The 25538-nt window shown below is 42.5% G+C and overlaps 2 protein-coding genes across 3 annotated transcripts in view; one reads left to right on the top strand and one right to left on the bottom strand.

The window, feature by feature from the left end:
- Positions 1-4006: 4006 nt before the first annotated feature.
- si:ch211-63p21.1 (uncharacterized) lies at positions 4007-15958 on the bottom strand. 2 transcript variants are annotated; one of them, XM_050067820.1, is made up of 7 exons: positions 15747-15958; positions 14900-15001; positions 11726-11815; positions 11427-11501; positions 8042-8112; positions 7780-7951; positions 4007-5461 (listed from the first exon to the last, which is right to left on the bottom strand). In XM_050067820.1, exons 2-7 carry the CDS (start codon positions 14966-14968, stop codon positions 5249-5251), a joined length of 690 nt encoding a protein of 229 aa, XP_049923777.1. In that variant the 5' UTR covers positions 14969-15001; positions 15747-15958; the 3' UTR covers positions 4007-5248. The 2 variants fall into 2 exon arrangements, with proteins under 2 accessions (XP_049923777.1, XP_049923779.1); XM_050067822.1 differs by lacking the exon at positions 11726-11815.
- A 7338-nt stretch (positions 15959-23296) lies between these two features.
- Positions 23297-25538, top strand: part of si:ch211-63p21.2 (FH1/FH2 domain-containing protein 1) — a 5146-nt gene continuing 2904 nt past the window's right edge. The window contains exons 1-5 of the mRNA XM_050067792.1: positions 23297-23387; positions 23578-23760; positions 24107-24226; positions 24320-24481; positions 24657-24910. Coding sequence (XP_049923749.1) covers positions 23304-23387; positions 23578-23760; positions 24107-24226; positions 24320-24481; positions 24657-24910 — 803 coding nt within the window. The 5' untranslated portion in view covers positions 23297-23303. The remainder of the gene's footprint in view (positions 23388-23577; positions 23761-24106; positions 24227-24319; positions 24482-24656; positions 24911-25538) is intronic.

Below are 25538 nucleotides of genomic sequence, written 5' to 3'. Positions count from 1 at the left end.
ACGCTGTGTCCAAACCTAACTCCCAGGCACAAGAAATCTATGGTCTTACGACACTGCGATGCCGATGAGGTAGTGGTATCTTATGAAACTAGACAACCTAAGGCATCCATTGGTACCAACTGGTACATATGCCATGTCGGCAAAGCTTGTCGGAGAGGGGGCTAAATAACGCTTCAAAGTTCGGTAAACTTTTAGCGAGGGAACTGACATGGCTATTTTCAAAGGGCTCCCTTCAACTCTCACTTGAAGATATCTGAATAAATAGGCCCGTTTCCACCGCAGGAACTTCGGGGTAATTTTACGGGGCCGGGGCCATTGGTGCGTGTCTCCACCGCAGGAACCACCCCCGAAGGACAGAGTTCCGGAANATACGACATGAAACTACTCCAGTTAGCTCAATCATGTTGTAACTAAGACATCCGCTGGAAAAAAGAAATTTCACGGGCCATTTAGTGAGTTATTACAGACACTGCTAAGGGCTATCAGCTAACGGCGTCCCTACGTCGCCCCAGTAAATGGTCGCGCAACGATTACATCACATCCAGAGCCCGTAACTTTACAGGAACCTTCCTCCTACTCCGCTCTCTCAGTGGAGACACGGCGGTTGAGAGGGCCGAGCGAGAGGACGTTCCTGTAGTAGTTCCTGCCCCCCAAATAGTACCAGGAACTTCTTCAGTGGAAACGGGCCTAATATGGGCTCTGTGAGTACCCACGAACCCCCTTAGACTTGAGAAGGCCCCCAGTAAATGTTGGAGCCAACATGGCTGTTTGTTTTTTGGAAAGACTTTTATATTTTGTGGTGACTAGTATGCCATGCCACAAGGGGACAGTTAACATGTTGGTGATGGGTCATGTCACACAATCAAGTGATAAATAGACACAGGTGTGTGGGCTCATTGTGTTTGGACCATGGGAGATGTAATGTTTCTTACCACAAAACGGCAGACTGTAGACTTACACTGTACAATTGGATTCAAATTTGCACAAGTACTAACGCAACTACAGTAAACTACAGTAAACTACAGTCTGCAATCCGACACAGCACAACGAAAGAAGCAAGCAAAGGATTAACTTAAGGTATGTGCGCAAAATACATTGTAGTGTTTCATTCACAACTGTGGCTTTTGGTATTGGGCCCATTAGTCACAAGACTTACAATCAATGTACTGCTTCAAATTCAAGCTGTATATCTGTCTTTTTTGGATTGTTGTGGAACTCAAAATGTTAACTGCACCAGTAGTCTTCGCACATCAGAAAATTAGTAACATTAGTAAACAACACGATGGTGCAGTGGTTAGCACTGTCGCCTCACAGCAAGAGGGTTCCTAAACCGAACCCCGGGTGGGAGTTTCAAACCCCAAGGTGTGGGAGCCCTTTTGTGCGGAGCTTACATCTTCTCCCTGTGTCAGCGTGGGTTTTTTTCTGGGTGCTCCAGCTTCCTCCCACAGTCCAAAGACATGCAGGTTAACTGGTGACTCTAAATTGTCCGTAGGTGTGAATGTGAGTGTGAATGGTTGTCTGTCTCTATGTGTCAGCCTTGTGATAATCTGGTGACCTGTCCAGGGTGCACCCTGCCTCTCGCCCAATGTCAGCTGGGATAGGCTCCAGCCATAGTTCCATGACATAATTTTCAACTAGCCTATATACTTCAGCAGCATAAGCAAATCCCTGAAAGTCAAGATTTTCAGTGGCCTCTTCTGGTCACCCCTGCGAAAAATCCTGTTCCACTGTTTATGCTAAAGGTTATGTATGGAGATCAACACCCCTCTCATGTCTGTTTTGGTAAAATGAAGCTACAGCCAGCAGCTGGTTAGCCTAGCTTAGAATAAAGACTGGAAACAGGGGCAAACTGTAAGCCTGGCTCTGTCAAATGGTAATAAAATCAGCCTACTACCACTCGTAAAGCTCGCCAATTAACACTTAATGTCTCGCTTTTTTTTTCTTTAAAAAAAACCTGTTCAAAATAGATTAAATCAACGTGACATCGCACTAACAACAGTAATTACTTCCAGGTAGACAACAGGCAACTGATTTCAATTGCAGATGTTACCAGCTCACCCAGCTTCAGTTTCCTGTCAAAAACACAAGGCAAATGTTTACTTTTTTTAGATGGCCATAAACTAACTACTAGAGGCTGCGTTTGTGCAGCACTTTAATTTTATTTACTTGATTTCATTTTATGAATGTGACCTGGGGTTTTATTTCTGGAAGTTATTTTAAACTAGAATTACCACCTTGCATTTCTATGCCTCTGCGAACCCGTCAAGTTTCTCTTACAGTTTACATCCATGTCTGTGAAAACATGGATGCTACACACACATCTTCCCCCTAGCAGTACATAAGATCTATACAATCAGCACAGGTTAAAGGTGGACACCCAAGATTAGTGTCACCAATTTAGTATCCATTCAAATGTCTCCCCTTCCGTTCCTGAGTTGTGATGTTCAAGTAATGGCCAAAAGCTGTTTTTTGCATAACATTATGATGTCACAGTGAAGTTTATCTTTGACCTTTTGGACATATAATGTCATCACTTCACCGTTTTATCTTATTTATGTGAAACATTGTCATATTTAGGATATGAATTCCAATTATGGCAAAAACATGTTTTGTGAGGTCACTGTGACCTCATTCTTGGAACCCATCCGCTGTATTCAGCGTCTGACTTCCAGCAGACGGTGATACAGCCTCTGGGGGCAGACCCCCGATTTTTTGGCATTCCGGTTTGATTTGGGCGGAGGAGGCAAATTTCCGTTTCCGACTTCCGTTTATATATAAGTAAATATGCTGAACCAATGCGATGGATTCAGAGTTTGCAGTGACGCCAATTATGTTCCGGCTCGTTAGTTCACCGCATGGACCGTTTAACCTGGCAACAACTGCAGCCGGCTCAAACGTGATTGGTCAATATCACGCGGACTACAAACAGCCTACAACTGGAAACCAGGGCTCTTCCGCTCTTCTTCCGGAGGCAAGATCTCATCTCATTCATTCACTGAATGTAGAGTCTGTTTATAGAGACTACTGTGACCTTGACCTATGACCACCAAAGTTTCAATCAGTTCATTCTTTAGTCCAAGTGGACGTTTGAGCCAAATATAAGATAATTCCCTCAAGGCCTTCTTGAGATATTTTGTTGATGGTGACCTTGACCTTTGACTGCCAAATTGTAATCAGTTCATTGTTTGAGTCCAAATGGACATTTGTGCCAAATAAAAAAAAAATAAAATAAAAATCCATCGAGGTGTTCTTATGATCATGTGTTTACGAGAATGAGACAGATGCAAGGTCACAGTGACCTTGACCATTGACTGCCAAATTTGAATCACTTCATTGTTGAGTCCAAATGGACGTTTGTGCCAAATTCAAATAAACTGATATATGATATTATGTTCGGAAGAATGGGTCAGACGGACAAACCCAAAAACATAATGCCTCTGGCAACAGCTATCCCCAGCGCTGAAGCATAACAAACATTGTGATTTGGTCTGTAATGAAATATAAAAACAAGTTGTGGTATAATGTGCCAGCGGATGCACCATGACGTTGCCAGGCAACCAGCAGACTCCAGGCAGTCACAGTCCCCGACTAAGAAATTAACAGTGTCTCAATTCAGGGTCTGCAGCCTTCGAAGGCTGCATTTGAAGACCAACTGAAGACATCGGTGCGACCAAGGTCGTCCCATTTCGAAAGCTCCTTCAAATGCGGCTAGCTTACTCCTTCTTCCATCAAGTGCAGCTGGTTGCTAGGTAACAGGAATGCCAACGGGTCAGGGCGAGAACAACTAGTGATGCAACAGGAAAATTCTCCGCAGACCAGACCGTTTCATTCCAGAGACGATCAGTTTGGCTGATGCGGTCCTGTAAGGACGTGGCCGACTCTGACCGCGAAGGCCGCGTCCTCCAAAGGTTGCAGCCCCTGAATTGAGACATAGCTATAGTCCCGTACATTACCCACCACAAATCTACAGCTCGCTGTTATATATAAACAAAGAAAGCTTTTTTTTTTCTTGTCAAAATACAATCTAGTTTATTGAACTGCTATTGCCCAATGAAACACAAAGGTGAAAACAGACATGGAGATCAAATTTAAGACAGGCAATACAACAGGCTGGAAGATAAAAATTAAAATATTTTTTTTTACAGTACAACATGGTCTTAATTGGGAATGAATATTTCTCTACAAGGATGCAAGCAACTCCAGGGTGATGTGAAAAAAAAAAATCATCACAACTTTAAAAACATACAAAAACAAAGTAACATTAAACATACAGTACAGAAAAGCCACGTCTTTTTTTCAGTTATTTCAGCTTGGAATAACTAGTGTGACTGATTGTCAAGCTCACTTTTTTTCTTAATTAACATTATAGATAAAACATAAATATCATCAAACATCATAATAATCAACTGTAAGACTGTTTTAAGTGTTTAAATTGCTTTAACATAATAAATTACCACTAAAGCTTGTTTTATTGTGAGGTCGGCTTATTTTACTAAAATCATACACGTGTGCAGCCAGGAAGAAAAAGACAGTCTGCAACAAGTAAATTAATACATCTAATCCACTCATTAAACCAACAGATGCACTGCAGATCATGAGCTATATCAGATCTCTTCTGCTATTGCTTTTTAAATTGGGTCATGATCTATTTTAGAATCATAACTCCCTGCAATCCAAAGAGAAAAAGGAAGGGGCCAAGGAGGTGATGACAGTGCCAGAGAATCTGAAGACTTCTTTTTAACAGCAGTTAAGATGCCGCGGTAGGAACAGGAGAATTGCATAGTTCAGCAGCATCATCTTATTCGAATTTTACGACGGAGCCGGTTATTTCCCTTTTTGAATGTACCTGTGCAGCCCTGAAACCTTTCCCCCGCGTATCACTCCTGCGGCTCGTTAGAATAAGGAGCGAGACGAGAGGGCTATTTATACAAACGAGGGGGTGAGAAAGTGAGAAGGTGAGATTTCATGAGGCAAAAGCGTGCACTGAGTTGATGTTGTTTCCATCATGAACAGATTCTGGATGGATCACCAGGCGCATAATTAAAGTATCTGAAGCGTTGCTGATTTTAATGAAGCCATAACGCCAGGGTGTTTGAAATCTGTATATTCTGGGAGGAAAAGCATTAAAATATGGAGGGTCACATCTATACGTTTATACCCTGTATAAAGCACCATATTTATGTTTCCATTTTGTGCTATGGTGGAACTGTTTGTCATGAAGCTGTTCCCCTCAAACAGAAATGCTGGGTCAAGCGCTGGCCCACGGTAAAAGGAAAGACACAATAACAATGACGAGGGAGAGGGAGAGGGGCAGCAAAAGGAGGAGGATGAGAGGCAGAGAGAGGGAAGATGGCCACAGAGACATCAGACGTTTGGGGCCTTGTGGCAGCTCCACCGGACTCTTTTGTTTCTCCATGTTTTGCCGGCAGATGACCAGAGGCCTGACCTGTGATATGCTTTCCTGGAAGATGAAGAAGAAAGAGGTGAGTGTCGATATCATATGGACAAAACGATCTAGGACGTAACGTACATTTTACAAGTGAGAACTGTCAAAAATGTGTTTTTGTGATAGTCAAACAAGCCGCAAACTAGAGCTTTGATCTCTGCATGAACCCAAATGGGCCTGACAGGACTCACAAGGTTCAGGCCGGGCTGTAACTTCTCAAAATTCCCCTGAATCGAGTCAGTTTTTTTTCCCATAAATGCATACCTTACGCTGCATTCACAAAGAATCAGGCAAAATCGGATGGCAGTTTAGCGGATGAGAACTGTAATGGTAAACAACACTGCCATCCAAAGTTAAAATTAAGGATGCAGGATACTGGATTTTTTTGCCGATATCCGATATTATGATACATAACAACTCAACTGATACCAAAATCAATATGTCCACTTTTTTCCCCACTTATTTTTAGTGATCGTCAAGTCTCTTCTGTCGGGAAATTCTGTCATTCGTTCTTTCATTTTCCATAACCGCTTATCCTGTTAAGGGTTGTGGGTTTGCTGGAGCCTATCCCAGCTGACATTGGGCAAGAGGCAGGGTACACCCTGGACAGGTCACCAGACTATCGCAGGGCTGACACATAGAGACAGCCAACCATTCACACTCACATTCACACCTATGGACAATTTAGAGTCACCAGTTAACCTGCATGTCTTTGGACTGTGGGAGGAAGCTGGAGTACCCTGAGAAAACCCACGCTGACATGGGGAGAACATGCAAACTCTGTACAGAACCGCCGAACCCCGGGGTGGGGGAAATTAACATCATGCTAAGAACCGCCGAACCCCGGGGTGGGGGAAATTAACATCATGCTATACATGTATAATCTTACTGTGGCGGCCCACTAGCAGATGGGGACATGAAATAGAATGTAATTCGATGTAAGTAATATTCATTCATGAGGCAAAATAAGAATAAATTGGGCGATTCTGATAAATTTAAAGCCGATATTGGCCGATAATGAAGAAGTACCAATATTATCAGCATGCTGGCCGATTCTGGTATTTCATTTTAAGGCCAATATCAGCCGATACCAATGTCGTGCCAATATTATTCATCCCTAGTTAAAATATTTTAACATTTTTCTAGCCATGCACCGATTTATCAGCCACACATCAGTATATTTGCAAATATTTGCCTTGTATTTATTGCAGTCATATCAGTTTTGTGCAGGCTAAACGGCAGGGGTTGAAACTAAACGCGTTCTGTCATCCCATGGAGAGTAGAAAACATGTTTTGGATGAACAGAGACAAAAGGACGCAATAAACTGGATATCGACGAGTCAGGGGACGCACCCTGTTATTTCAGCGATAATGCTACATTGTGAACAACAAGTACATGTTGACATCAGCAGGAGGAGAGCTAGTTAACGTCAGCTGTTAGCAGCCAGCAGCTGGCGGAAGTTGCACTGGGTTACATTTTGGTATGTTCAAGGGCTGTTCAGTAGAAATGAGTATTGGGCGACGGTAAATTATTAAGTTCTCATGATGTGTTCAATGTCATCTTGTAAAATGTAGTTTTTGGTGAGAAACTCGGATAAATACAGCTGTTTGAAGGAGAAATGTGTTGAAGTTTTCATAACGAGACAGAATTATGGCATATACAGTGAAATACTTTTTAATGTAAAGTTAATTCTAATTCAAAGGTAGTGTAATGAAGGGCTGAACGACTTTATGAACAGCTCTGTTGGGCTTTTTATATAATAATTACCAACAAACACAAACACACAAACAACAGAAAGCATCTGTATCGGCTATTGGCCAAATTGTTATTTTAAAAATTGGTATCAGTATCGGCCCAAAATTTCCAAAATCAGTGCATCTGTACTTTCTGCCACCCTCTGGGACAGAATTCAGAACTGGATGTTACGTAGCTCCCTCATACAAGAAGAAACACTGGCGATCTAGGCTGGGTCATGATTTCTGTGAAGAGACATTGCTGTTGAGTTTTTCAGATCTATTTTTTTGGTGTTTCGAGCACCACGAGCCGAGTGCCATCGAGTTCCATTATATTGGAGAGAAGGCAGATATCTCTACGGCCGATATCTCAAACACTCGGCAACTCACACCAAAACAATCTACATCGATAAACAGCACTACGGGAATGACGGAAAATACCTATTTTTGATTTTAGGGTTAACTGTCCCTTTAACTGTTCTAAAGCACAGCTAAGAAAGTCCGACATTAAAACACACAGCAAGTTTGTCTAAGTTGTTGCCATGGTGAGGAGATGTACAGAACGTAGGCTAATTAGACTTCACATTGTTGTTGTCTACCTCCAGTATGGTCCTGCTGTGTGCTCTGTCAGGACTGAGCCTGAGGTTCCAGCGATGTGATCTGTGGCTTCGCCCGCCGTCGTCCTCGCTCTCCGTGGTGTCTTGCCGTGCTACCCGCGGACGCTTACGTCTCCGGGAGCTGATTCGCTGGAGAGAACCTGGCTCCTGGAGTCTGAACCCATCAGGTTAAAAGCACAAGGTCAGAGAACTACAAGCAAAAAGATACTGTGTGTGAATATATACGTGTATGTGCACATCACACCTGCAGTCTGTATCCTCTATATCAGCATCTGCATCGCTCTCCCCCTGAGGGTCAGACAGTACACACTCCTCCTGCAGAGGAATGACACACGTCAGACGAATATATTATATGCTACAAGCTGTTACTTTGGGTTAAGCATGACAAATATTTTCTTTCTGAGCCTCCACATTACTGTATGGGGGCTTTTATTTTGTAGTCGCTGGATGAAACACCAGCGAGCCCTTAGTGAATCATCATTACTATTTGTACACCAAAAGCAACAACACTTGATCATGGCATTTTGTCTGCGTGCGTGTTCTCGCGCGTCACTTTTTATCGTCACCATTGTTATTATGCATGAATCCGCTGACACCTCTACACATGACTAATGAGTTCGCACCTCATCTGGTGGTTGCTTCCTACTGGTTTTAGCTCACATGCAAATACTAAGGCTGATATCTATGATCTGATCATCAAAAAAATGTATCGAAAGCTGGCATTGATAGTGTGGTCAGATGCGTAGTCTCGCTTTCTTTTTTTTTAATCAGTTTATAGATTTAAATAATAATTTTGCCAGTATACTGTATTTCATTAAGGCAAAGTCGACTGACTGCTTGTGTTTAATTTACATTTAACATTTAAGAAGTCTGACTCAACTGAACAAAGCAGTTAACATTTAACATTTATATTCCTCAAAATAAGGCACTGAGAAAAGTAGTAGGTAGCATAGGTAGTTGGTTTACATACTGAAATTCTACATTAAATGATGCCCACCTATACTGACAGTTGCAGTGCATTATGGTACTTTACATATCTACTAGGCTTAAGCATTGCATTGTGGGATTCTTAGCAAAAAGCTGTGTATATGCTGTGAACACTACATTTTTCGTCTATAGAAATAAATGAGAGCACGATATTAAGTATAATTTTTACCCCTTCCCATTTATTTAAGTAAAGGGATAGACTGACATTTCAGCAAATATGCTTATTCTGTTACCCAGAGGATGGTTAGCTAATAGCTTAGCACAAAGACCAAAAACAAGGGGAAACAGCTACCCTGTCTCTCAGAAGGAAAAAACAAATCTGCCTGCTAACAGCACCTCTGAAGCTCACTCTTTAACACATTGTATCGCCATTGTTTAGCTTGTTTTAAAGGAATACTTCACCCACAAAATGACCATTTGTGTATCAGTTAGTCACCAGGTAATATGCTGAATTTGAGAAGAAAACTTGAGCCCTTTTTAGATAGGAGTTGTGCAAATTTGCAGGAAAGCCCAATCAGTCTTCTTTCAGCATTGGCAGTATAAAAACAAAATCGGGGAATGCTGCAAAATGCCACCTACCTACTTTTGTTTATACAGAATGCGCCTTTTTCGGGGCAATGGGGGGCGTGAGCAAGTAACAAAATGTGTAGCTTTGCGTGTGACGCAAACAGCCTTGCTCCGAGGTACGCCGCGGCTAGTCAGTCATATCGTCCTTCACTGTCCCCATCACTTGACGGTTAATGGCCTCTTCATTTGCGAGGGGAAGGAGGGCGTGCAATTCCTTGTCTCCCCAGTTGCTCATCTTCACAGTGTCTGTCAGGTTTGTGTTTCCCTCTTGCTTCTAATTCCTGCTATCAGCTGTTTCCTGTTTATCCACCGCCAGTGGCTCGCACGTGCTGCGTCATCAACAGCTCCTCCCACAAGTCATCAACAGCCCCTCTCGTGGCGGAAGGGCGCCTCGTTCTTTTTAAACCAAAAAGGTTCCGCCAATATGTCTACCCTACGAGACGGAAAATTGGGCACCTCGGATCAACTCGCCCATCCGGCTCTGTGTGTCTAAACGGCCCAACATTCGCTGAAAATCTGGCAGTGTAAAAGGGTCTATGGTCTTTTTCACATGCCTCCATGATGAACAAAGAATCCAAAAACTGAGAAAATTCTTGATGTATTCGTTCAACAACAGCAAAACTATATCAAAACATCGGTTTATGAACTCTCCAACAACCTGTGCAAGATAACGCAAGTCTCATTTATCCAGTCGTATACTCAGTTTTTCTCAAACACATGCATTTTTACTAAATGTTACTATTTAAAACACTTCCACTTCCATTTCTACTTTAAACAGTCTCAAGCATGGATGAGTAGCACATGTGTGCGTTTGAACTCTGCTCAATGGACTGCACAAGCAGAGTTCAAAGGCACACGCTTGCACAGGTGTGCTACTTGTTCCCAAACGTTTTCCATCAAAATTAGCACGTGTGCTGGTTTTTTTAAACGCGGGAAAACCTGCTAAAAAATGGACGATAGTCTTTTTTTTCCCATTGCCAGTTGACCAGAGCTTTGTACATGGCTCTGCAGCAGACTAATATGCCTCTCTGTTGCTTTTTTTTCCCTTTTCTGGTGTGTCACATTGGACATTATGGACGGGCCGGAGAACAGGTTAGTAAACAGTTGAAAGCAGCATGGAGGCCAGTGAAAATGTTATGGTGTTTACTTTCTAATGACTCTTACTTATTCAGTGTCTCAAACTCAGTGCAGTTTAAATTTGGAACAATGTATGAGTGCTGCTTGGACGGAGATGGATGTATTGTGTGACAGCACATCATTGCATCAAAGGGCTGAAATTAGTGTATCTACCTGGGCCTGATAAATACCGATGACTTCTGCTTTCTGAGTCATTTGTCCCGCAAGTTAATGCCAATTATAACCTTCCCTTTTAAATACAAAATGTCAATGTGAAGTGCTGAACATACGACTGGATAAATGAGACTTGGATTATACTGCACGAGTTGTGTGAGAGTTTGTAAACGGATGTTTATACTTAAATCCGTTAGGAAAAAAAATCTGTTTTTGGATTCTTCGTTCACCGCAGAAGCTTGCGTGAAAAACAAAGTATTCTTCACAAATGTAACATAACACAGGTTGAGTAATTGATATACAAATGATATTTTTGTGGGTAAAGTATTCCTTTAAAACCAAATAATGGTTTTACAGGGGATTACAGTATGTAAAAACTAAAGTCTCCTCCTCATAAACAGCTGTAAGAGTGACATTGATCTTGTCATCTCACACTTGTTGAACTATCCCTTTAAATAAAACAGTGGAAAAAACACATCAAAAGCTTCCTAACAATTCTGTTTCAATATGGCTTCCGTGTACGATGTTGCGTCCTCTGAGGAACATAAATTATGTCAGTACTGTCAGTTTCAAAATATCTCTCTCGGTTTTGGCCGACATGTAATAAACACTGGTATTCGTCACGTGTGCCTCACATGCTGCAACCTTTAAAACCACAGCTGTCTGCTAAAATAAAGGCAACATAAAATCTTCTGACACATGCAGGTCAAACTGTTCACATGACTGACGTAAATCGTTGCGCCCACATGCCTGTCATAAAGAAACACACACATGTCACATATTACCTCTGTGCCGTATCCTTCAGAGTACCTGGTTATTATTACCCTGTTTTTTCCACAGTGTTCACACAGCAGTGTGTCCTGAGAACAGAAAGTAAGGAAAGTATAATTGATTTAAAGAGATACGACGATCTGAAAACATCATGGACATTTCCTTTATAACCCGCAGTAAAGAACACGCAGACAGCAGCAGAGAGATAGAGGTCAGCAGGACATTAAAGGCATGTATTTAGAGCACGATTACGGATGAAGGAACACTCTGAGCGACGGCCGCAGACACTTAAGTGGGAAGCCTGAGCACTCACCGGCGTAGGCGTGTGTGCTTCTGAATAAAGTGTACAGGGACCGGCCTCGCACAGACACACTACATCTACCTCTCCACAACTCGCCCCCATCTGAGACAGAGACACAAAGACAGAGAGGATAACAACTGTGATCTGTTGGCCTGTGCGAAGCTCCTCGTGCCTTTCATCGTTAGCCAGCAGCATATTAACAAACTAAGTTAAAGGAAAGGAGGGAAGCTTTGATGGACACAAACTTATACAATGTACAACAGTAGAAAGAACATGGAGATATTATCACATATCATCAGCAAAAGTTTTCATTTTGTGCATCCTAATCGGTGGCTCAGTGATGCGATTTCTGGCTTTTAACCTTTTCCACCTACTCGCATTTTAAACTGCTCAGAAGTGGAGGAGTTGACTGGCATTGCCAGGCATTAGAGTTATGAGGGCTGATAAATCCACGTGATTCAGTCAAAAAGCATCAGAGCTATTATCAAACACACGGTTCACTAGATGTTACAGGGTATGTTGTATTGTCGTTAGATTACTTGTATTTAAAGGGTACCTTCAGTATTTTTAAAGCTGGACTGTATTCTCCCTTTTTTGAGTCTAAGTGACTGATGGGAAGATCAGTTTTTTTATTCGTCCAGTATTGAGCAAGACTGAAACAAACTGCAATGTAACCACTCGGGGCATTTGAGCACAGTCACTTTACGTCCACTAAAAGTCTTTGTTTTTGTCACTGTCAGGCTCAGACTGTTTTTATAAGTGTCTGACAACATTATGGAGATATCCCTACAGAGATAGACCTTTTTATTAAAGTGTAAGATCATTTTTGTTTAAACAGAAACAGCCCTGATATCGAAATCGGCACACCCACCAGACTCCATTTAAATAAACAGTAATTTAAGCATGTATAGAGGCAGCTTATTTTCACATCTAACTGTGTGAATTAAGGTTTATTTTGACCAAACTAGAGTTGATGATTGTTGGATCAGGGGAACGAAGAACCAGGACAGTCTTTGTGAGTTTTATTTTGTTTCTGTCAAGTTTCAATGAAGTGAGTTTTGATGATAAAACAACTGTTTATTTAAATGGAGTCTGGTGGGTTTGGCGATAGCGATTTCGGGGCTGTCTCTGGTTAAACAAAAAGGCTCTAACTCTTTAAAGGGATACTAAAATGAACTGTGGAAAACTGATGTCTGTATAACCAGTCCCTGGATCTCCCTGCTCCCCTCCCAGCGAAACTCCAGCAGATGACCCAGATGACACAAAGTTTAGCTGGCTCTCCTAGCTGGCTCACCCATACCACTGCCGTGGACACAGTGTGTCTCAAATCACATACTTCTGTACTAAACACTTAATATTTTGAGTGCGCTAAGTGCGTTCACACTACATCAGGCATGTCCAAAGTCTGGCCCGCAGAACAATTTTAATTGGCCCTCAGCTTGACTTTCAAAAGATACCATATGTGGCCCTTTACACAATAATGAGCAAGATCACTTCGCATTTTTACCTTTCACCTCACAATGATAGGACTATCATACAGTTTGTAGACAAGCATCAAGTAGTAATAAATCAATAAAAGATAAAAATGGTTGCATTTGTCTAACTTTTTTTTTTTTTAAACCCATTTGATGCGAGAATCAGTTGGCCCCCAGGTATTTTCACATTATTTTATCTGGCCCCCATTCAAAAAAGTTTGGACACCCCTGCACTACATAGTACAGGAAAATGCAGTGTACTACTGGTGCACTAAAAATGGTCCAAAAGTTGAGTGTGGAATGATGGACACTTCTTACCCTCAACGGCCGCTGTCACAAAATTCTCAACTTGTGACATGGCAGCCGGGGACAACAAGAAGCCTGTTAGCTATACATGTTTTTTGCCCTAATAACTGTTGTCCAATAGAAGCCGCGTAGACAACGTTTGTTGGGTCTGTAATGATTTGGTACCGCGAACAACAAAGCGAGTGCTAATGTTAGCTTGATAGTGCTGACGTTAGCTTGATAGCTAGCTAGCTAGCTAACTTGCTCCAAGCTATAGCAGCACATTTTAAGTTTTAATTTTAAGTTTGGTTTATGTGTGGGCGGAGATAGCGGTCAAATGTTTGCCATAATGCTCCACCGTCCATTTGCAATTTGCTGTTTAAAAAGACGAAGAAGAGGCGGTCACGGTCAAGCGTCACCTGCAAAACGGCAATGCGACGGCAGGTTTTTGAGACACCACGCAAAAAGTATGTAGTGTACATAGTGTACTAAATTGATGGTTACTAACGGAAGTATGTGATTTGAGACACACACAAAGATCACGGAAGCAGATCAAGAGACAGGCCCGCCCCCTTATTCTCTCTTTCAAACTCGGACCAAAATCCAGTAACGGTAAAACTAGGCAGCACGGATCAAATATGAATCAAGCATATGTTACTGCACTGCCTATTTCTCACCTAAAATGTTTTTAGAAACATATTTTAGTGCACTGTTTAGCTGTAATAGCGAGAGTTTGTGAACAGGAAGTGGGTGCCAAACTGTTTCGGCGCTAATCAAATGTAAACCAAGATTCTGTAACTGTTTTCAGAGACATTTATTTGCGATTGTTTGTTAGCAGCTAGCCACGATTGTGCTGAACAGACAAGTTTGCGTTACGTCACCTACCAGCGGAAGCCTTGATTAGTCCGGTGTGGGGCAGTGCATTCTGGTAGTTGTAGGTTTTCTACCTCTTGAGCAAAGGTGAATGTCACAGCCCTTTTTCTCAGTTTTCTCTAGCCATGTAGCAACAATTTCATATCCAGCAGTGAAATACCTCTTTAACAAAAATGTCTATCTCTGTAGGGACACTCTCCAAAGACAAAATAACAAGCTGAGCCTGTCAGTGGCAAAATGAAGCACTTTTAGTGGACGTAAATCAACGGTGCACAAATGCCCATTAATTATATGTTACAGCCTTTATTTGCGGCTGCTGGCTGCAGCGTTCTCACTTTACACCAGACCAATTTCACAAATCGTTCCCATTCGTCTCTTAGACACAAATACATGAAAAAGTAGGGTCCGGGTTTAAAAACAACAAACTTACCCTTAAATTCTTAAGTGGTAACTTTGTCTAATTTCCAGGCCACAAACTGTGACTCTAAGCCTGCTTTTCTCTCACATACAGACTCTCAGAGTGCAGGTAACAGATATAAATAAACGACCTCACCTCACAGTCATTGTCAGACGTCTCTCCGGAGGAAAAGAGGCCGTGGGAGTCAGATTCCCTCCGCAGCATGACCTCCGACCTGGCTCACACACTCACATAGACCTGCCGCAGAGAAAATAGCTCGGTCACGTTAATCAAGGGTTTTGTTGAAGTGTTTTTTCCTGTTTGATGTTGAGGATTTGAGATTTAGGAAGGCTTGGTTATTGTTTTATAAATGCAAGTAAAAAAAAAAAGAAATGTGACAGTAGTGAACAGCTGTGACGAGCCAATCATATTGTAGGTATTGTTTTGCTAAATTCTGTTGTCCCAGTTAATGTTATTTATGTAATTTTACCACTCTTTGACAAGGCGCTCTTTGTAAATGGTTCATACATGTGTTTATTCATAACATTTTGTGGTCTGAATACAGTTTTCATTGATGAAAACATGAATAAAAATAGGTTAGGTGTGGGTTTATTTATTCCTACAATTCCCATATGGCTGTGCCAGTATACTGAAGCATCATTTATTTTCTTTTTTTCCTAAAGTAAGTAAATAAATATTGTTTTTTAGTGTGTGTTACAGCGGTGTCCAGATGATGCTGTCTTTACGCAAGCAGCCTCACTGTAACATCTGCTCAGCAGTCAGTGTCCGCACTCCCATTACGTAATAACCAACGACAGTCAATGTTAGAGCCGGACAACTTTTAACATTATGATGTGAAGGGAATATACGTTATTAAAATTAAGAGCTCGCGCTTACTTCTGGTACTAAAATGCAGTGAATGATCCCCACATGCGCACATGTATGGAAAACATAACTCTTAATAATGAGCGGTAATAAAATAGAGCAGAGTAACCCATATTACCTCAGACGCATCCTGTCCAGGAACATGGAATAAACCCATAAAAAGTGACTGGAGGTGTGTGTTTAGAGGATGAGCAGCAGGACGCGGTGACGCTTGTCATTGTGGCGCGGGGAAGCCATGAGCTCGCGCTGCTTGTGGATGTTTGACATTGTAGCAAATCCTCCGTGTGATGTCGAGCGGTGACAGGCAGCTACGGTCCGGGAAGCGCGCGCTCACCGGGGTGCCGAGTGTTCCCAAAGCAACGCGGGAGCGCGGAAAGCGGCAGGAGGGACTTCCGGTCGGTACTTTCGGAATAAAAGAGAGTATTGAAGAAAGTCAAACAACAGGTAGGGGCTTGAACCAGGGGCCTGTAGATGATATTGATGATATTTTCACGTAATTTATGTCTAAACATGCGTTTTTCATTATGTTCTTTCACATATAACCATCAGATATGACCTCTCCTAAATGTATGCATGCACTTAGAGAGTACCCGTACCCCCAAATGATTTTTTTTAATCCAAACAAAGTCGGTAAAACTAGGTTATAAAGCATATTATCATTCACTTTTATTGCACATATAAATTTGTTTCAATCAATTTTTTCAATTTTATTTATTAAGCCCAATATCACAATTTGCCTCACAGGGCTTTACAGCATACAACATCCCTCTGTTCTTTGGACCCTCAGATCGGATAAGGAAAAACTCCCTCCCAGAAAATGGTAGAAACCTCAGGAAGAGCAACTGAGGATTGCTGCTTCCTCTGCAAACCGCTTTACAACCCAACTCCACCCCAGCTCCTCCTTTTCATGCTGTGTCTGACTCATCAATGTCATTTCTGTTTGTCATTGGTGCTGCTCTGTTCTGTTCCCGGGGGGTCTTTGCTGCTGCTCCCCCTGCCTTAGGCTTTCAATGTAGGCGCATGGAAGGGCAGGGAGGTTTGCGCTCGCTGCCATAGGCTTGGAAGAGGCTTTCTGCGTAGGGATTGTTTGTCCTTCTAGAGATAAAGAGTTTGTCATGATACCAATCTAGAATTTGCCACCTTGGTACCAGTGAGTGAAAATTCAGACCTGGGGCCATAAAACCTGATCACCACTGATTTCCCGCAATGTTTTCGACCGTAACCAATAGATGTTTCCACTATTGCTCCGTATGTGTTTCCCATCCCATTTAAGATGTACAGGATGTCAGGACGGCGCCTGGCGGCGTCAGGGGGAAACGTGGCAGGACAAGGACGAAAGTTAAGGTGGTGAAAGTCCAACTGCAGTGGGCAGGAGGGGCAACTTTCACTCAGGAGAGCGATATTAACGTCCCGGAAGATTAAACAGACAAACCCTGTTCTTTTTTCCTAAACCTAACCATGTGCGTTTGTTGTTGAAGGAAAAAAAAAAAACGTCAGATCATTGTGTTGTACCGATGTAGTGCGTTGATTTTGAAAGAGACTGTATGTAAACTGTAAATTTCCTGTGAAAATAGAAGTGTATTTTGAAAAAAGACAATGCATGTAACAGGCAGAACTTGACACGGTGTCCCAGAATGTCAGCAACCAACGCACCCAGGGTACCTTGCACGTCGTATCTGGACGTGGAAACCAAACGTCAATATGTGACGAGGTCGGAGTGAGAATGCGTTGGCTTCCATTTTCTGTATATTTCTATTTTGTTTTAGTAGGGTTTTTATGATAACCTTGATATTCAGGTAGAGACACCACCTTGTTTTCTTTGGCTCCATAACAAAACAAATTCAAAGATGAATTGAGTAGGCAAAAGTCAAAGTAAGTCAGTATTTACATCATATACATACAGTATATTGCACATATATTGCATCATGTATGCATTTCTTTGATGTTTTTGGCAAAATAAAATGGATTCTGACACAAAACAATGGAAATTCAATACAGTGCTTTCTTTTAAAATCAACACATTCTCACTTCGACCACATCACATATTGACATTTGGTCATGGGCTTTCCACGTCCAGATACGATATGCAAGGCACCCTGGGTGCATTGGTTGTTGACGTTCTGGGACGCCATGTCAAGCTCTACCTGTTACATGCAATGTCTTCTTTCAAGATACACTTCCTTTTTCATTGGAAATTCAACATTTACATACAGTCTCTTTCAAAATATATGCACTACATCAGTACAACACAGCAAATTGATCTTTTTTTTTTCCTTCAACAACAAAAACACGTGGCTAGGTTCAGGAAAAAGAACAGGGTTTGGCTTTATGATCTTATGGGACACGAACACCGCTCTCTCGGGTGAAAGTTGGTGTTTGTTGAACCCATCCGCCACCTTTCCTGCCGCCCCAGTCGGAATTTTTGCCGCCTTAACTTTGGTCCTTGTCCCCCCTGATGCCGTGAGTGCCGTTAAACTGTAGCTGCAACCGGCCACGAATCTTCTGACAACGCAAGTCACTGCTCAAGCGCCAGATTTCGACAACTTCGGAGTGAGACTGGGCTCCCAAAATACATTTTCACAACACCTTTTATCCATACATGGTTATAAAGTCATGGGGCAAACGTAAATGCGTCTCGGGCAAGTGAGGTATAGTTGGATATCAGCTGAAGGTCAACAGCAACAAAAACAAATCATTTTGTCACCATTATAGCACTGGATTAATCTGGACAAAACTGGGCTGCTTTCATTACCTTTAGGAGCGTATCATGTTAGTTGATACTGTATTTTGGTATTGCATATTCACAAAACTTCACTCACAACTACCTACTTTCAGAAAACCTTCCCTTGTTTTCTGTCCTCTTCTACCTCTGGCAGGGTTCTCGCCCCTCTATCATGATCTGAAAGTGGTTTTATGAACCCACCAATCATCAGGTCCAAAGGAGAGAGCCCACTTACATACCTTCACCACTCGCAACTGCCAATGTATTGTTGCAGTGAATGTGTGGTGTATAGCAGTGTGGTACACTGGTATGTAATTGTCTTTCAGGAAAATGAGATGTTTAGTTGCTTGGAGAAAAATGGTGCAGAAATTGCGTTGAATCTGAGATCAGCTCCCAGTGGCCAGTGTGACATATATACATATTATTCAATAGGATTTATAAGTCTCAGTTTAAAATGACCTTTACGTGACAAAATCCAAGTGGTGGTTCCTGACCTTCACAACTTAAAACCCGTTAATATTCTCAAAGCAAACTGGGAATGGAATGGCCCTGATCTTTATCATGCGCTGTCAAGGTCCTGAGAGAGTTGAGCTACATTCATGGTAGGACAGATGAAAAGAGATGCACACATTCAACCACTACCACACAAACACACAAAGTCCCAGGCCACTCTCATCAAAAGAAATTACCCGGAAATGTCTGTCCCCATGGGAAATCTGTCTGTTTCAGTAACTGCGCCACATCATAACCGAAATACTGTCCAGCTAGGAGAGTTCAGATCGAGTCTAGTGAGTGGATCTCGGTCAAATCCAGTTCAATCTTTATTTTCATGTATGTAAACACATATGGATTATCCTTAGTCAATAGATTAGAAAGTTAGAAAGCTCAAAATTAGATGCAGAAAAACAGCATTTGCATTCTTAATCCTCATTTGCAGCAGTCCTGTAAACCATGTTGATAAATAAACGTTAAAAAAGGCCTTATGCTCTCCAAATAGAGCTCATTTTGGCCTAAATGTCCCATGAGCCTCGAACCGCCGCTACACAGCAGGGCTACTTAACGAGATAAAGTGTAATTAGGGGCGACCTAATGGCCGAGGGAGGGATCCTCATTATGGCTGCATGTCGACCATGCAAATGACCTCTGTGAACATACTAACTGAATTCTGCACTCAGCAAACACTTTCTCACAATGTTTCTGATTGTAATTAGTTTCACCCAGTTACGCTGTGAAGCACGCTAATGTTTTATTAAAGAATATTTCTTCCTTTTTAAGATGCTGCCCATGCCAGCGCTCGGGTACAGCACTCTGCCTGCATAATGACCCATATAGGGCCATGTGCGTCAACGAATACACTCAAACTTTATGACTTATCATCAAGAGAGCTTTTTGCATGTATGCTGATGTGTCATCCATAAAGTTGAATGTAATAAAAAAAAGGATGCATGGCAAAATTTGGTTAGTCGTGCTCTTTTATGCGTTCGCAGGGGAGAAGAGGAGGGAAGTAACAGATCTTAAGAAGCAGATAGAGAGGTTTGTGTATACACAAGTAGCAATACAAACAGGAGATGCAGCCTCGATAAGGAAATTAAGGGAAAGGGTGCAACTCAAATAAACTGAGTGCGATGCAACAACGGACCAATCCAACTCTCTCTCTTTCTCTCTTTTGCTTTCTAAAACTCACTCACTGTCACTTAGAAAACAGGCAGGGAGAGAGATGACAGTAAAAGGATAGCTGCAGAGGCCCGTCGTTTTGATATACTGGAAGAAACACAAAGGCGTTCCTTGAATTTTCTCATCAGAACTGGACGCAGGACTAAACACAACCCGTCAAAGCTCACATGAATTATTTCTCTTTCACTGAGGTCACAGTGGATTTTTTGGATCAAAGCATCAAGCTCAGCTTGTTGTTTTCAGATCTGACGGACAAACGCTGCACCCGAGGCAATTGCAGGTTACGGTGCTGTGAGAACACCCACAGGTGGTTCGAAGATTGTGATTTGGTTGTGCGAGTTATGCGCTCTTGTGGTGAGGCAAGTGAGGCTGAGCATCCACAGACATTCAGAGTGCAAAGGGGTTTGCTGACTGCACAGTGAGAAGAAGAGACGACGAAGAGATTGTGTGGAACATAAGGACGGAAGCAAATATGCCCTTAATCTGATCTGATCCAAAAAAGCCTTGTTTTTATCTAATATGAGGAAGGACAGTGCTTTTTTCTCAAGCACAAAAAAGAAATTAAAACCTGCTTTGTTAAGGTAATGCTACTGAACATCAACAGAACCTGTTTTTAAGACATCTCTGAAGGACAAATGAAGGAATCAGACCAAATTAAGGATATCCCCCTGACCTGGGACTTTGACCAGTCCTGGGGTTCATTCCTCAAACCAGCTGCTCGTCTTTGCCTCAACACCTTGGACTTCTCAGACCTCTGGGACGAGGAAGACAGTACAGAGGACGAGGCGACCACTGCATCCAGTGACTCATCAACATGTCTTGGAGGCCCTCCAGCACCCCCTCCTCTTCCCCCTCCACTTGCCCCACCTTTGCCCTTAGTCTCCAGTAAAGGTGCAGCTATCAAATGCCGCACCTTGAAGCTCCATTGGAGGGAACTGCCGAGTTTAGCTCCCCTTCCCAGGATGACCCGCTTCGGGACTCAGACTATTTGGGCCAGACTTGAGCCAGTCCATTTGGATACAAACCGGCTGGAGTACCTGTTTGAGACTAAGGGCAGTAGCACCACTTTTAATGTGGCTTCTGGGAAGCAGGTAAGACTGATGACACGCGATGATGCCTCAGGATTATAGCAAACAAAAAACATGTTCTGCTTGTAGGGGATGTAGGTTTTACCTCAGTCAGTCCTTAGCTGCAACCACCAGGGCTGAAAAATGAAGGTAAAGTGCCAAAAACTGCAGTTACTCAAATGGCCACTTGAGGCTGGCTCCAAAAGTGAGTCAGTCCCTGGTAATCCTCATGTTAAAATGGCCAACTTTATAGCTGAAATAGACCTGTTTACAACCTGGTACAAAATAGATTTTGGTCTCTATAGCTACTTTCTCCATTCATGACACCTGTACAGGGGCAAATTTTTATATAACTCACCCATTTAAATCTTATTAGTCTTTAAAGTTACACATATTTATGGGTGGGGACGCTTTGAGTGACAGGCTGTCTGGGAGGCACTGCTACAGTCTGAGTCGCATCCATCCGACCAACGCTCTTCCACAGCTCCACCCTCTCGTCCAAATATGGCCAATTCTGGCTCCAATAAATCCAAGATGATGGCTGAAATGCCAAACTCAAGGCTTCAAAACATGAGTCCATAAACCAATGGGTGATGTCACAGTGGCTACGACCATATTTTTATACAGTCTCTGGTCAATCCATGTGGTTCTACATTAGATATCATCAGTTTTCCTAACGTGTAGGAAAAAATTCGTGAGAAAATGTAACCACTTAAGGTTGTTAAGGTACCATGCCTGGTCAGTTGTTGGAATGTAGAGCTTCAAATACATAAAGACAGTTGTGGAAATTTTTAGAAATCTGATATTCAGATATTCCTCTGTAGGCTAAAAGCAACCCTAACATGCACTTACAACACTATTTATGTAGAGTGTATTGTAGGGATGGAAGATACTGGATTTTTGCCCATCGTTTCTAAAGCCAAACCTTGTTCTTTTTTCCTAAACCCAACCACGTGCGTTAGTTGTTGGAGGAAAAAAAAGTCAATTCGCATTGTTGTACTGACGTAGTGAGTTTATTTTGAAAGAGACTGTATGTAAACAGTAACTTTCCTATGAAAACAGAATAACAGGCAGAACTTGACAAGACGTTCCCAGAACATCAACAACCAACGCACCCAGGGTACCTTTCATGTCATATCTGGACATGGAAAGTCCATGACCAAACGGTGATATGTGATGACGTTGAGTGAGAATGTGTTGTTTTGTAACTGTGGGTTCGAGGTCACTGTTCAATTTTCAACATGTCTGTGCAAAAACTAAACTGTGCTTTGTTCATTTTGTAACTGTATGAATTTTCCTTGCTCCATACTCCAAGCTGGAAATGTCCTTGTCATCTGTATGAACAGTCTGTCACACCTCATTGACCTGTGTAAAATGCTACAACAATAGAGTCCCAATGTCCACACATGAGATGATAATAAAGTCCCAACAATTACCTCCTAACTAACAGCACCTTAGCTTGTTACTGTTGCTAAAATTGGTCAAATGTGTGTGCAATATCAAACTACAAACATTATAAAACATAAATAAACAAGTTTTAACCATAACGTGATCAGGTTTTGGACCTTGTCCACTTTTGTGTCGGGATCGGCTGCAGACTGACTTGGCAGAGATGGCTGCCATCTTGTTTTACATGGATTAGTGTATTGTGCTCTTACTACCACTAGCACAAAAAAAGTCCACAAACAAGGACAACAGGTCAAAGTTAAGCAGAATTAATTACATGGTGCAGCAAAGCCAAAATGTGATGTCCTAGAATAAGGGCAATATTATCATGCCTACTCTTATTGTGATGGCCCACTGGCAGATCCTGACATGAAATACAGTACTTTTCAAAATGTACATTTTCACTGGGCAAACGACCAATTTAGGTTACATATAAAACGTGCCATGTTTATTTTTATGTAACATTTTCAAACAAAACTGTACATTCATCCTACTTTAACAGGCTTGGATGATTCTCTCCCAGAGATGGTCCTGACAATAGCCACTATCAGGGCAAATTTTGACTAATTAAAGTCCCATAATTAAAACGTCATCTGATACCTATATTTAATCTGAAAGCCTTTACTTGTCCGTACCGACGACATGCTGATAATATTGTGCATCCCTGTTAATTAGACAGTCTCGTATCATTCTCTATTTCCCGACACAGAAGCAGACGTCAGTCTCAGTGCTGGGGATGAAGCGGAGTAACATCGTAACCATCGCAATGAGCAGCCTGCCCCCTCCCCGCCTCCTCCCTCCTGCTATCTACAGCATGGACAGCAGTGTGTTGGACAGAGAGGACGTTCAGGTACAGCAGAGGTCGTGTCCTCCAGAATTTGTGCTTCAGCGTTTGCTTTGCTTTTGTTGGATAGGCAATTTGTTGCCCTTATTGTGTCTTTATTATGGGAAAATGAAACCGGAGCAGGATGCAGATAAGGAAAGAAAGTACGAGTCATGCAGTATGATTTCATCGCTGTCCACTTTGTCTTCTGAAACAGCGACTTCAATCACTAATGCCAACAGAGGAGGAACTGTGTCTGATCAAGGAGGCCAAGGCCCAGAACCCTCACTCCACTCTGGCCCCAGCCGAGCTCTGCCTGCTCACCTTGGGGGAGATCCCACATCTGAACACGAGGCTCCAACTGTGGGCCTTCGCTCTGGACTACGACTCCTTAGAGAGGGTGAGTGAAAGTGGGTTGAACATGTGATGGAAGGCAGTTTTGCCACTGAAAATATATTCATCAACAGCATTTCGTAAAGACAGACGTCAGCAAATGTAATTCTGTACAAGCGTCAGGGGGACACTGCTAAGCGTGACTACCGTGGTGCCACCTACACAAGCTACATCATCCACAGTATCCTGTGATTGACAAGTAATCCCTATAGGCGTGCAGTAAAAAATACCCAACCGTGATGACTTCCACTCACTAAATGTCACCAGACTAAAAATAAAACGTGGATTTGATGGTTCACCTACTCTGTATGAATCACTATATTGTCCTCTAAATGCGTCCCTCCTCCTGACAGGAAATTGCTGAGCCTCTCTTCCATCTGAAGTTGGCCATGGAACAGCTCGCAGCCAGCCAGACCTTTAGATGTATTCTAGCAACGGTGTTAGCGATTGGTAACTTTCTCAACGGATGTAAGGTGAGTGATCCCAGTCTTTATTCCTTTGATTTCCTAGTGAGTCATTTTTTTTCATTCCCACCAAATTCTAACAACACATTTTATTGTGCCAAGGCCCGTGGTTTCGAGCTGAGTTACCTGGGGAAGCTGTCCTACGTGAGGGATACACACACTCGCCAGCCCTTGCTGCACCACGTCTGTGTGCTGCTGCTGCAGCTCTACCCACAATCGTCTGACCTCTACTCTGACATCACTGCTGTAACTAAAGCTGGCAAGGTGCGTGTGTTTGTCTCCTAACGGTGTGTGTTACATTGCAGTTTGAGGGAGGATTATTTGGATATAATCCAATTTCAAATAGACAATAAAGTATGCCAGTTTATTCAAAATGACTCAATCACACAATCACCTGTGACTTTACTTCAAACTTTCCGTCTCTTTCTCTTCTTTACAGTTCGACTACTCCCTAGTCCAGTCCAACCTCACTCAGCTGGAGGCCCTGTGCAAAGCATCATGGGAGCAGCTAAAGATTTTGGACAAGGCAGAGGACAAGAAGAAAGGAGGAAAGTTGGAGAAGAGGAGAGGAGGAGGAGGAAATGAGGCCTTGGCCCCGGAGGGCTCGCTTCGTCACCGGCTGCCACAGATTTTAAAAGAGTGCGAGGAGAAGCTGAAGGTCCTGAGAGCCGTCAATCGTCGGGTTATCAACAGGTGTGCTAAGTGCTCCATGACGTTGTGCTTTAAAGGAACTCTGATACTTTACAACATTGACCCTCCTTTCCCATGTTTTCGTGTCTGAGTGACTTGTGGGAACAACAGTTTTTGAAATGCGGCAAGACACACTCCAAAGTAACCACTCTGGGCAGTTGCGGCCCTTCCATTTGCATCCTCTAACGCCCATTTTTCACCAAGCTGTACGGCAAAGTTCAGTTTAGTTCGGTACGCATTTTTTTCCATTTCCACTGTGAAAAGTTGTGGATGGTACCAATGGAACCGTTCTGTACCGTCCCCATTTTTGGTCCTCCCTCTGTTGGGGTAGCTAGCACACAGATCTGGCACTAAAAGGTGGAGCTGTGAACACTGCAGTCTGTTGACTGGTCAATAGAGGACGGTCACTTTGCTCAGGGTTGAGTTGTGGCTGGTTTTGAGGCTCATGTAACCACTCAGGGCTCAACAATAAGGATTGCCCGATTGCCCGGGGCAAGTAAAACTCACGGTCGGGCATGTAAACTAACAACTCACTTGCCCGATTGGGCAAGTTGCTAAAAATAGTAAAAGTTAATAACTAATTGATAAAATAAATGTATTTTAAAACGTGCTCTTCTGCTCTGATGCAGCG

Source organism: Epinephelus moara, chromosome 17, assembly GCF_006386435.1.
Source record: "Epinephelus moara isolate mb chromosome 17, YSFRI_EMoa_1.0, whole genome shotgun sequence".
Lineage (NCBI taxonomy): Eukaryota > Metazoa > Chordata > Actinopteri > Perciformes > Serranidae > Epinephelus > Epinephelus moara.
Note: the sequence above shows the minus strand (reverse complement) of the source record. Positions and strands in the feature narration are given on the sequence as shown.

Coding starts and splice junctions, on each gene's coding strand:
- si:ch211-63p21.1 (XM_050067820.1), bottom strand. CDS start 14,968: ATGCTGCGGAGGGAATCTGACTCCCACGGCCTCTTTTCCTCCGGAGAG. Junction 11,816..14,899: donor CGTCTGACAATGACTGTGAG/GTGAGGTCGTTT, acceptor TCTCTGTCTCAG/ATGGGGGCGAGTTGTGGAGA. Junction 7,952..8,041: donor ATAGAGGATACAGACTGCAG/GTGTGATGTGCA, acceptor TGATGGGTTCAG/ACTCCAGGAGCCAGGTTCTC.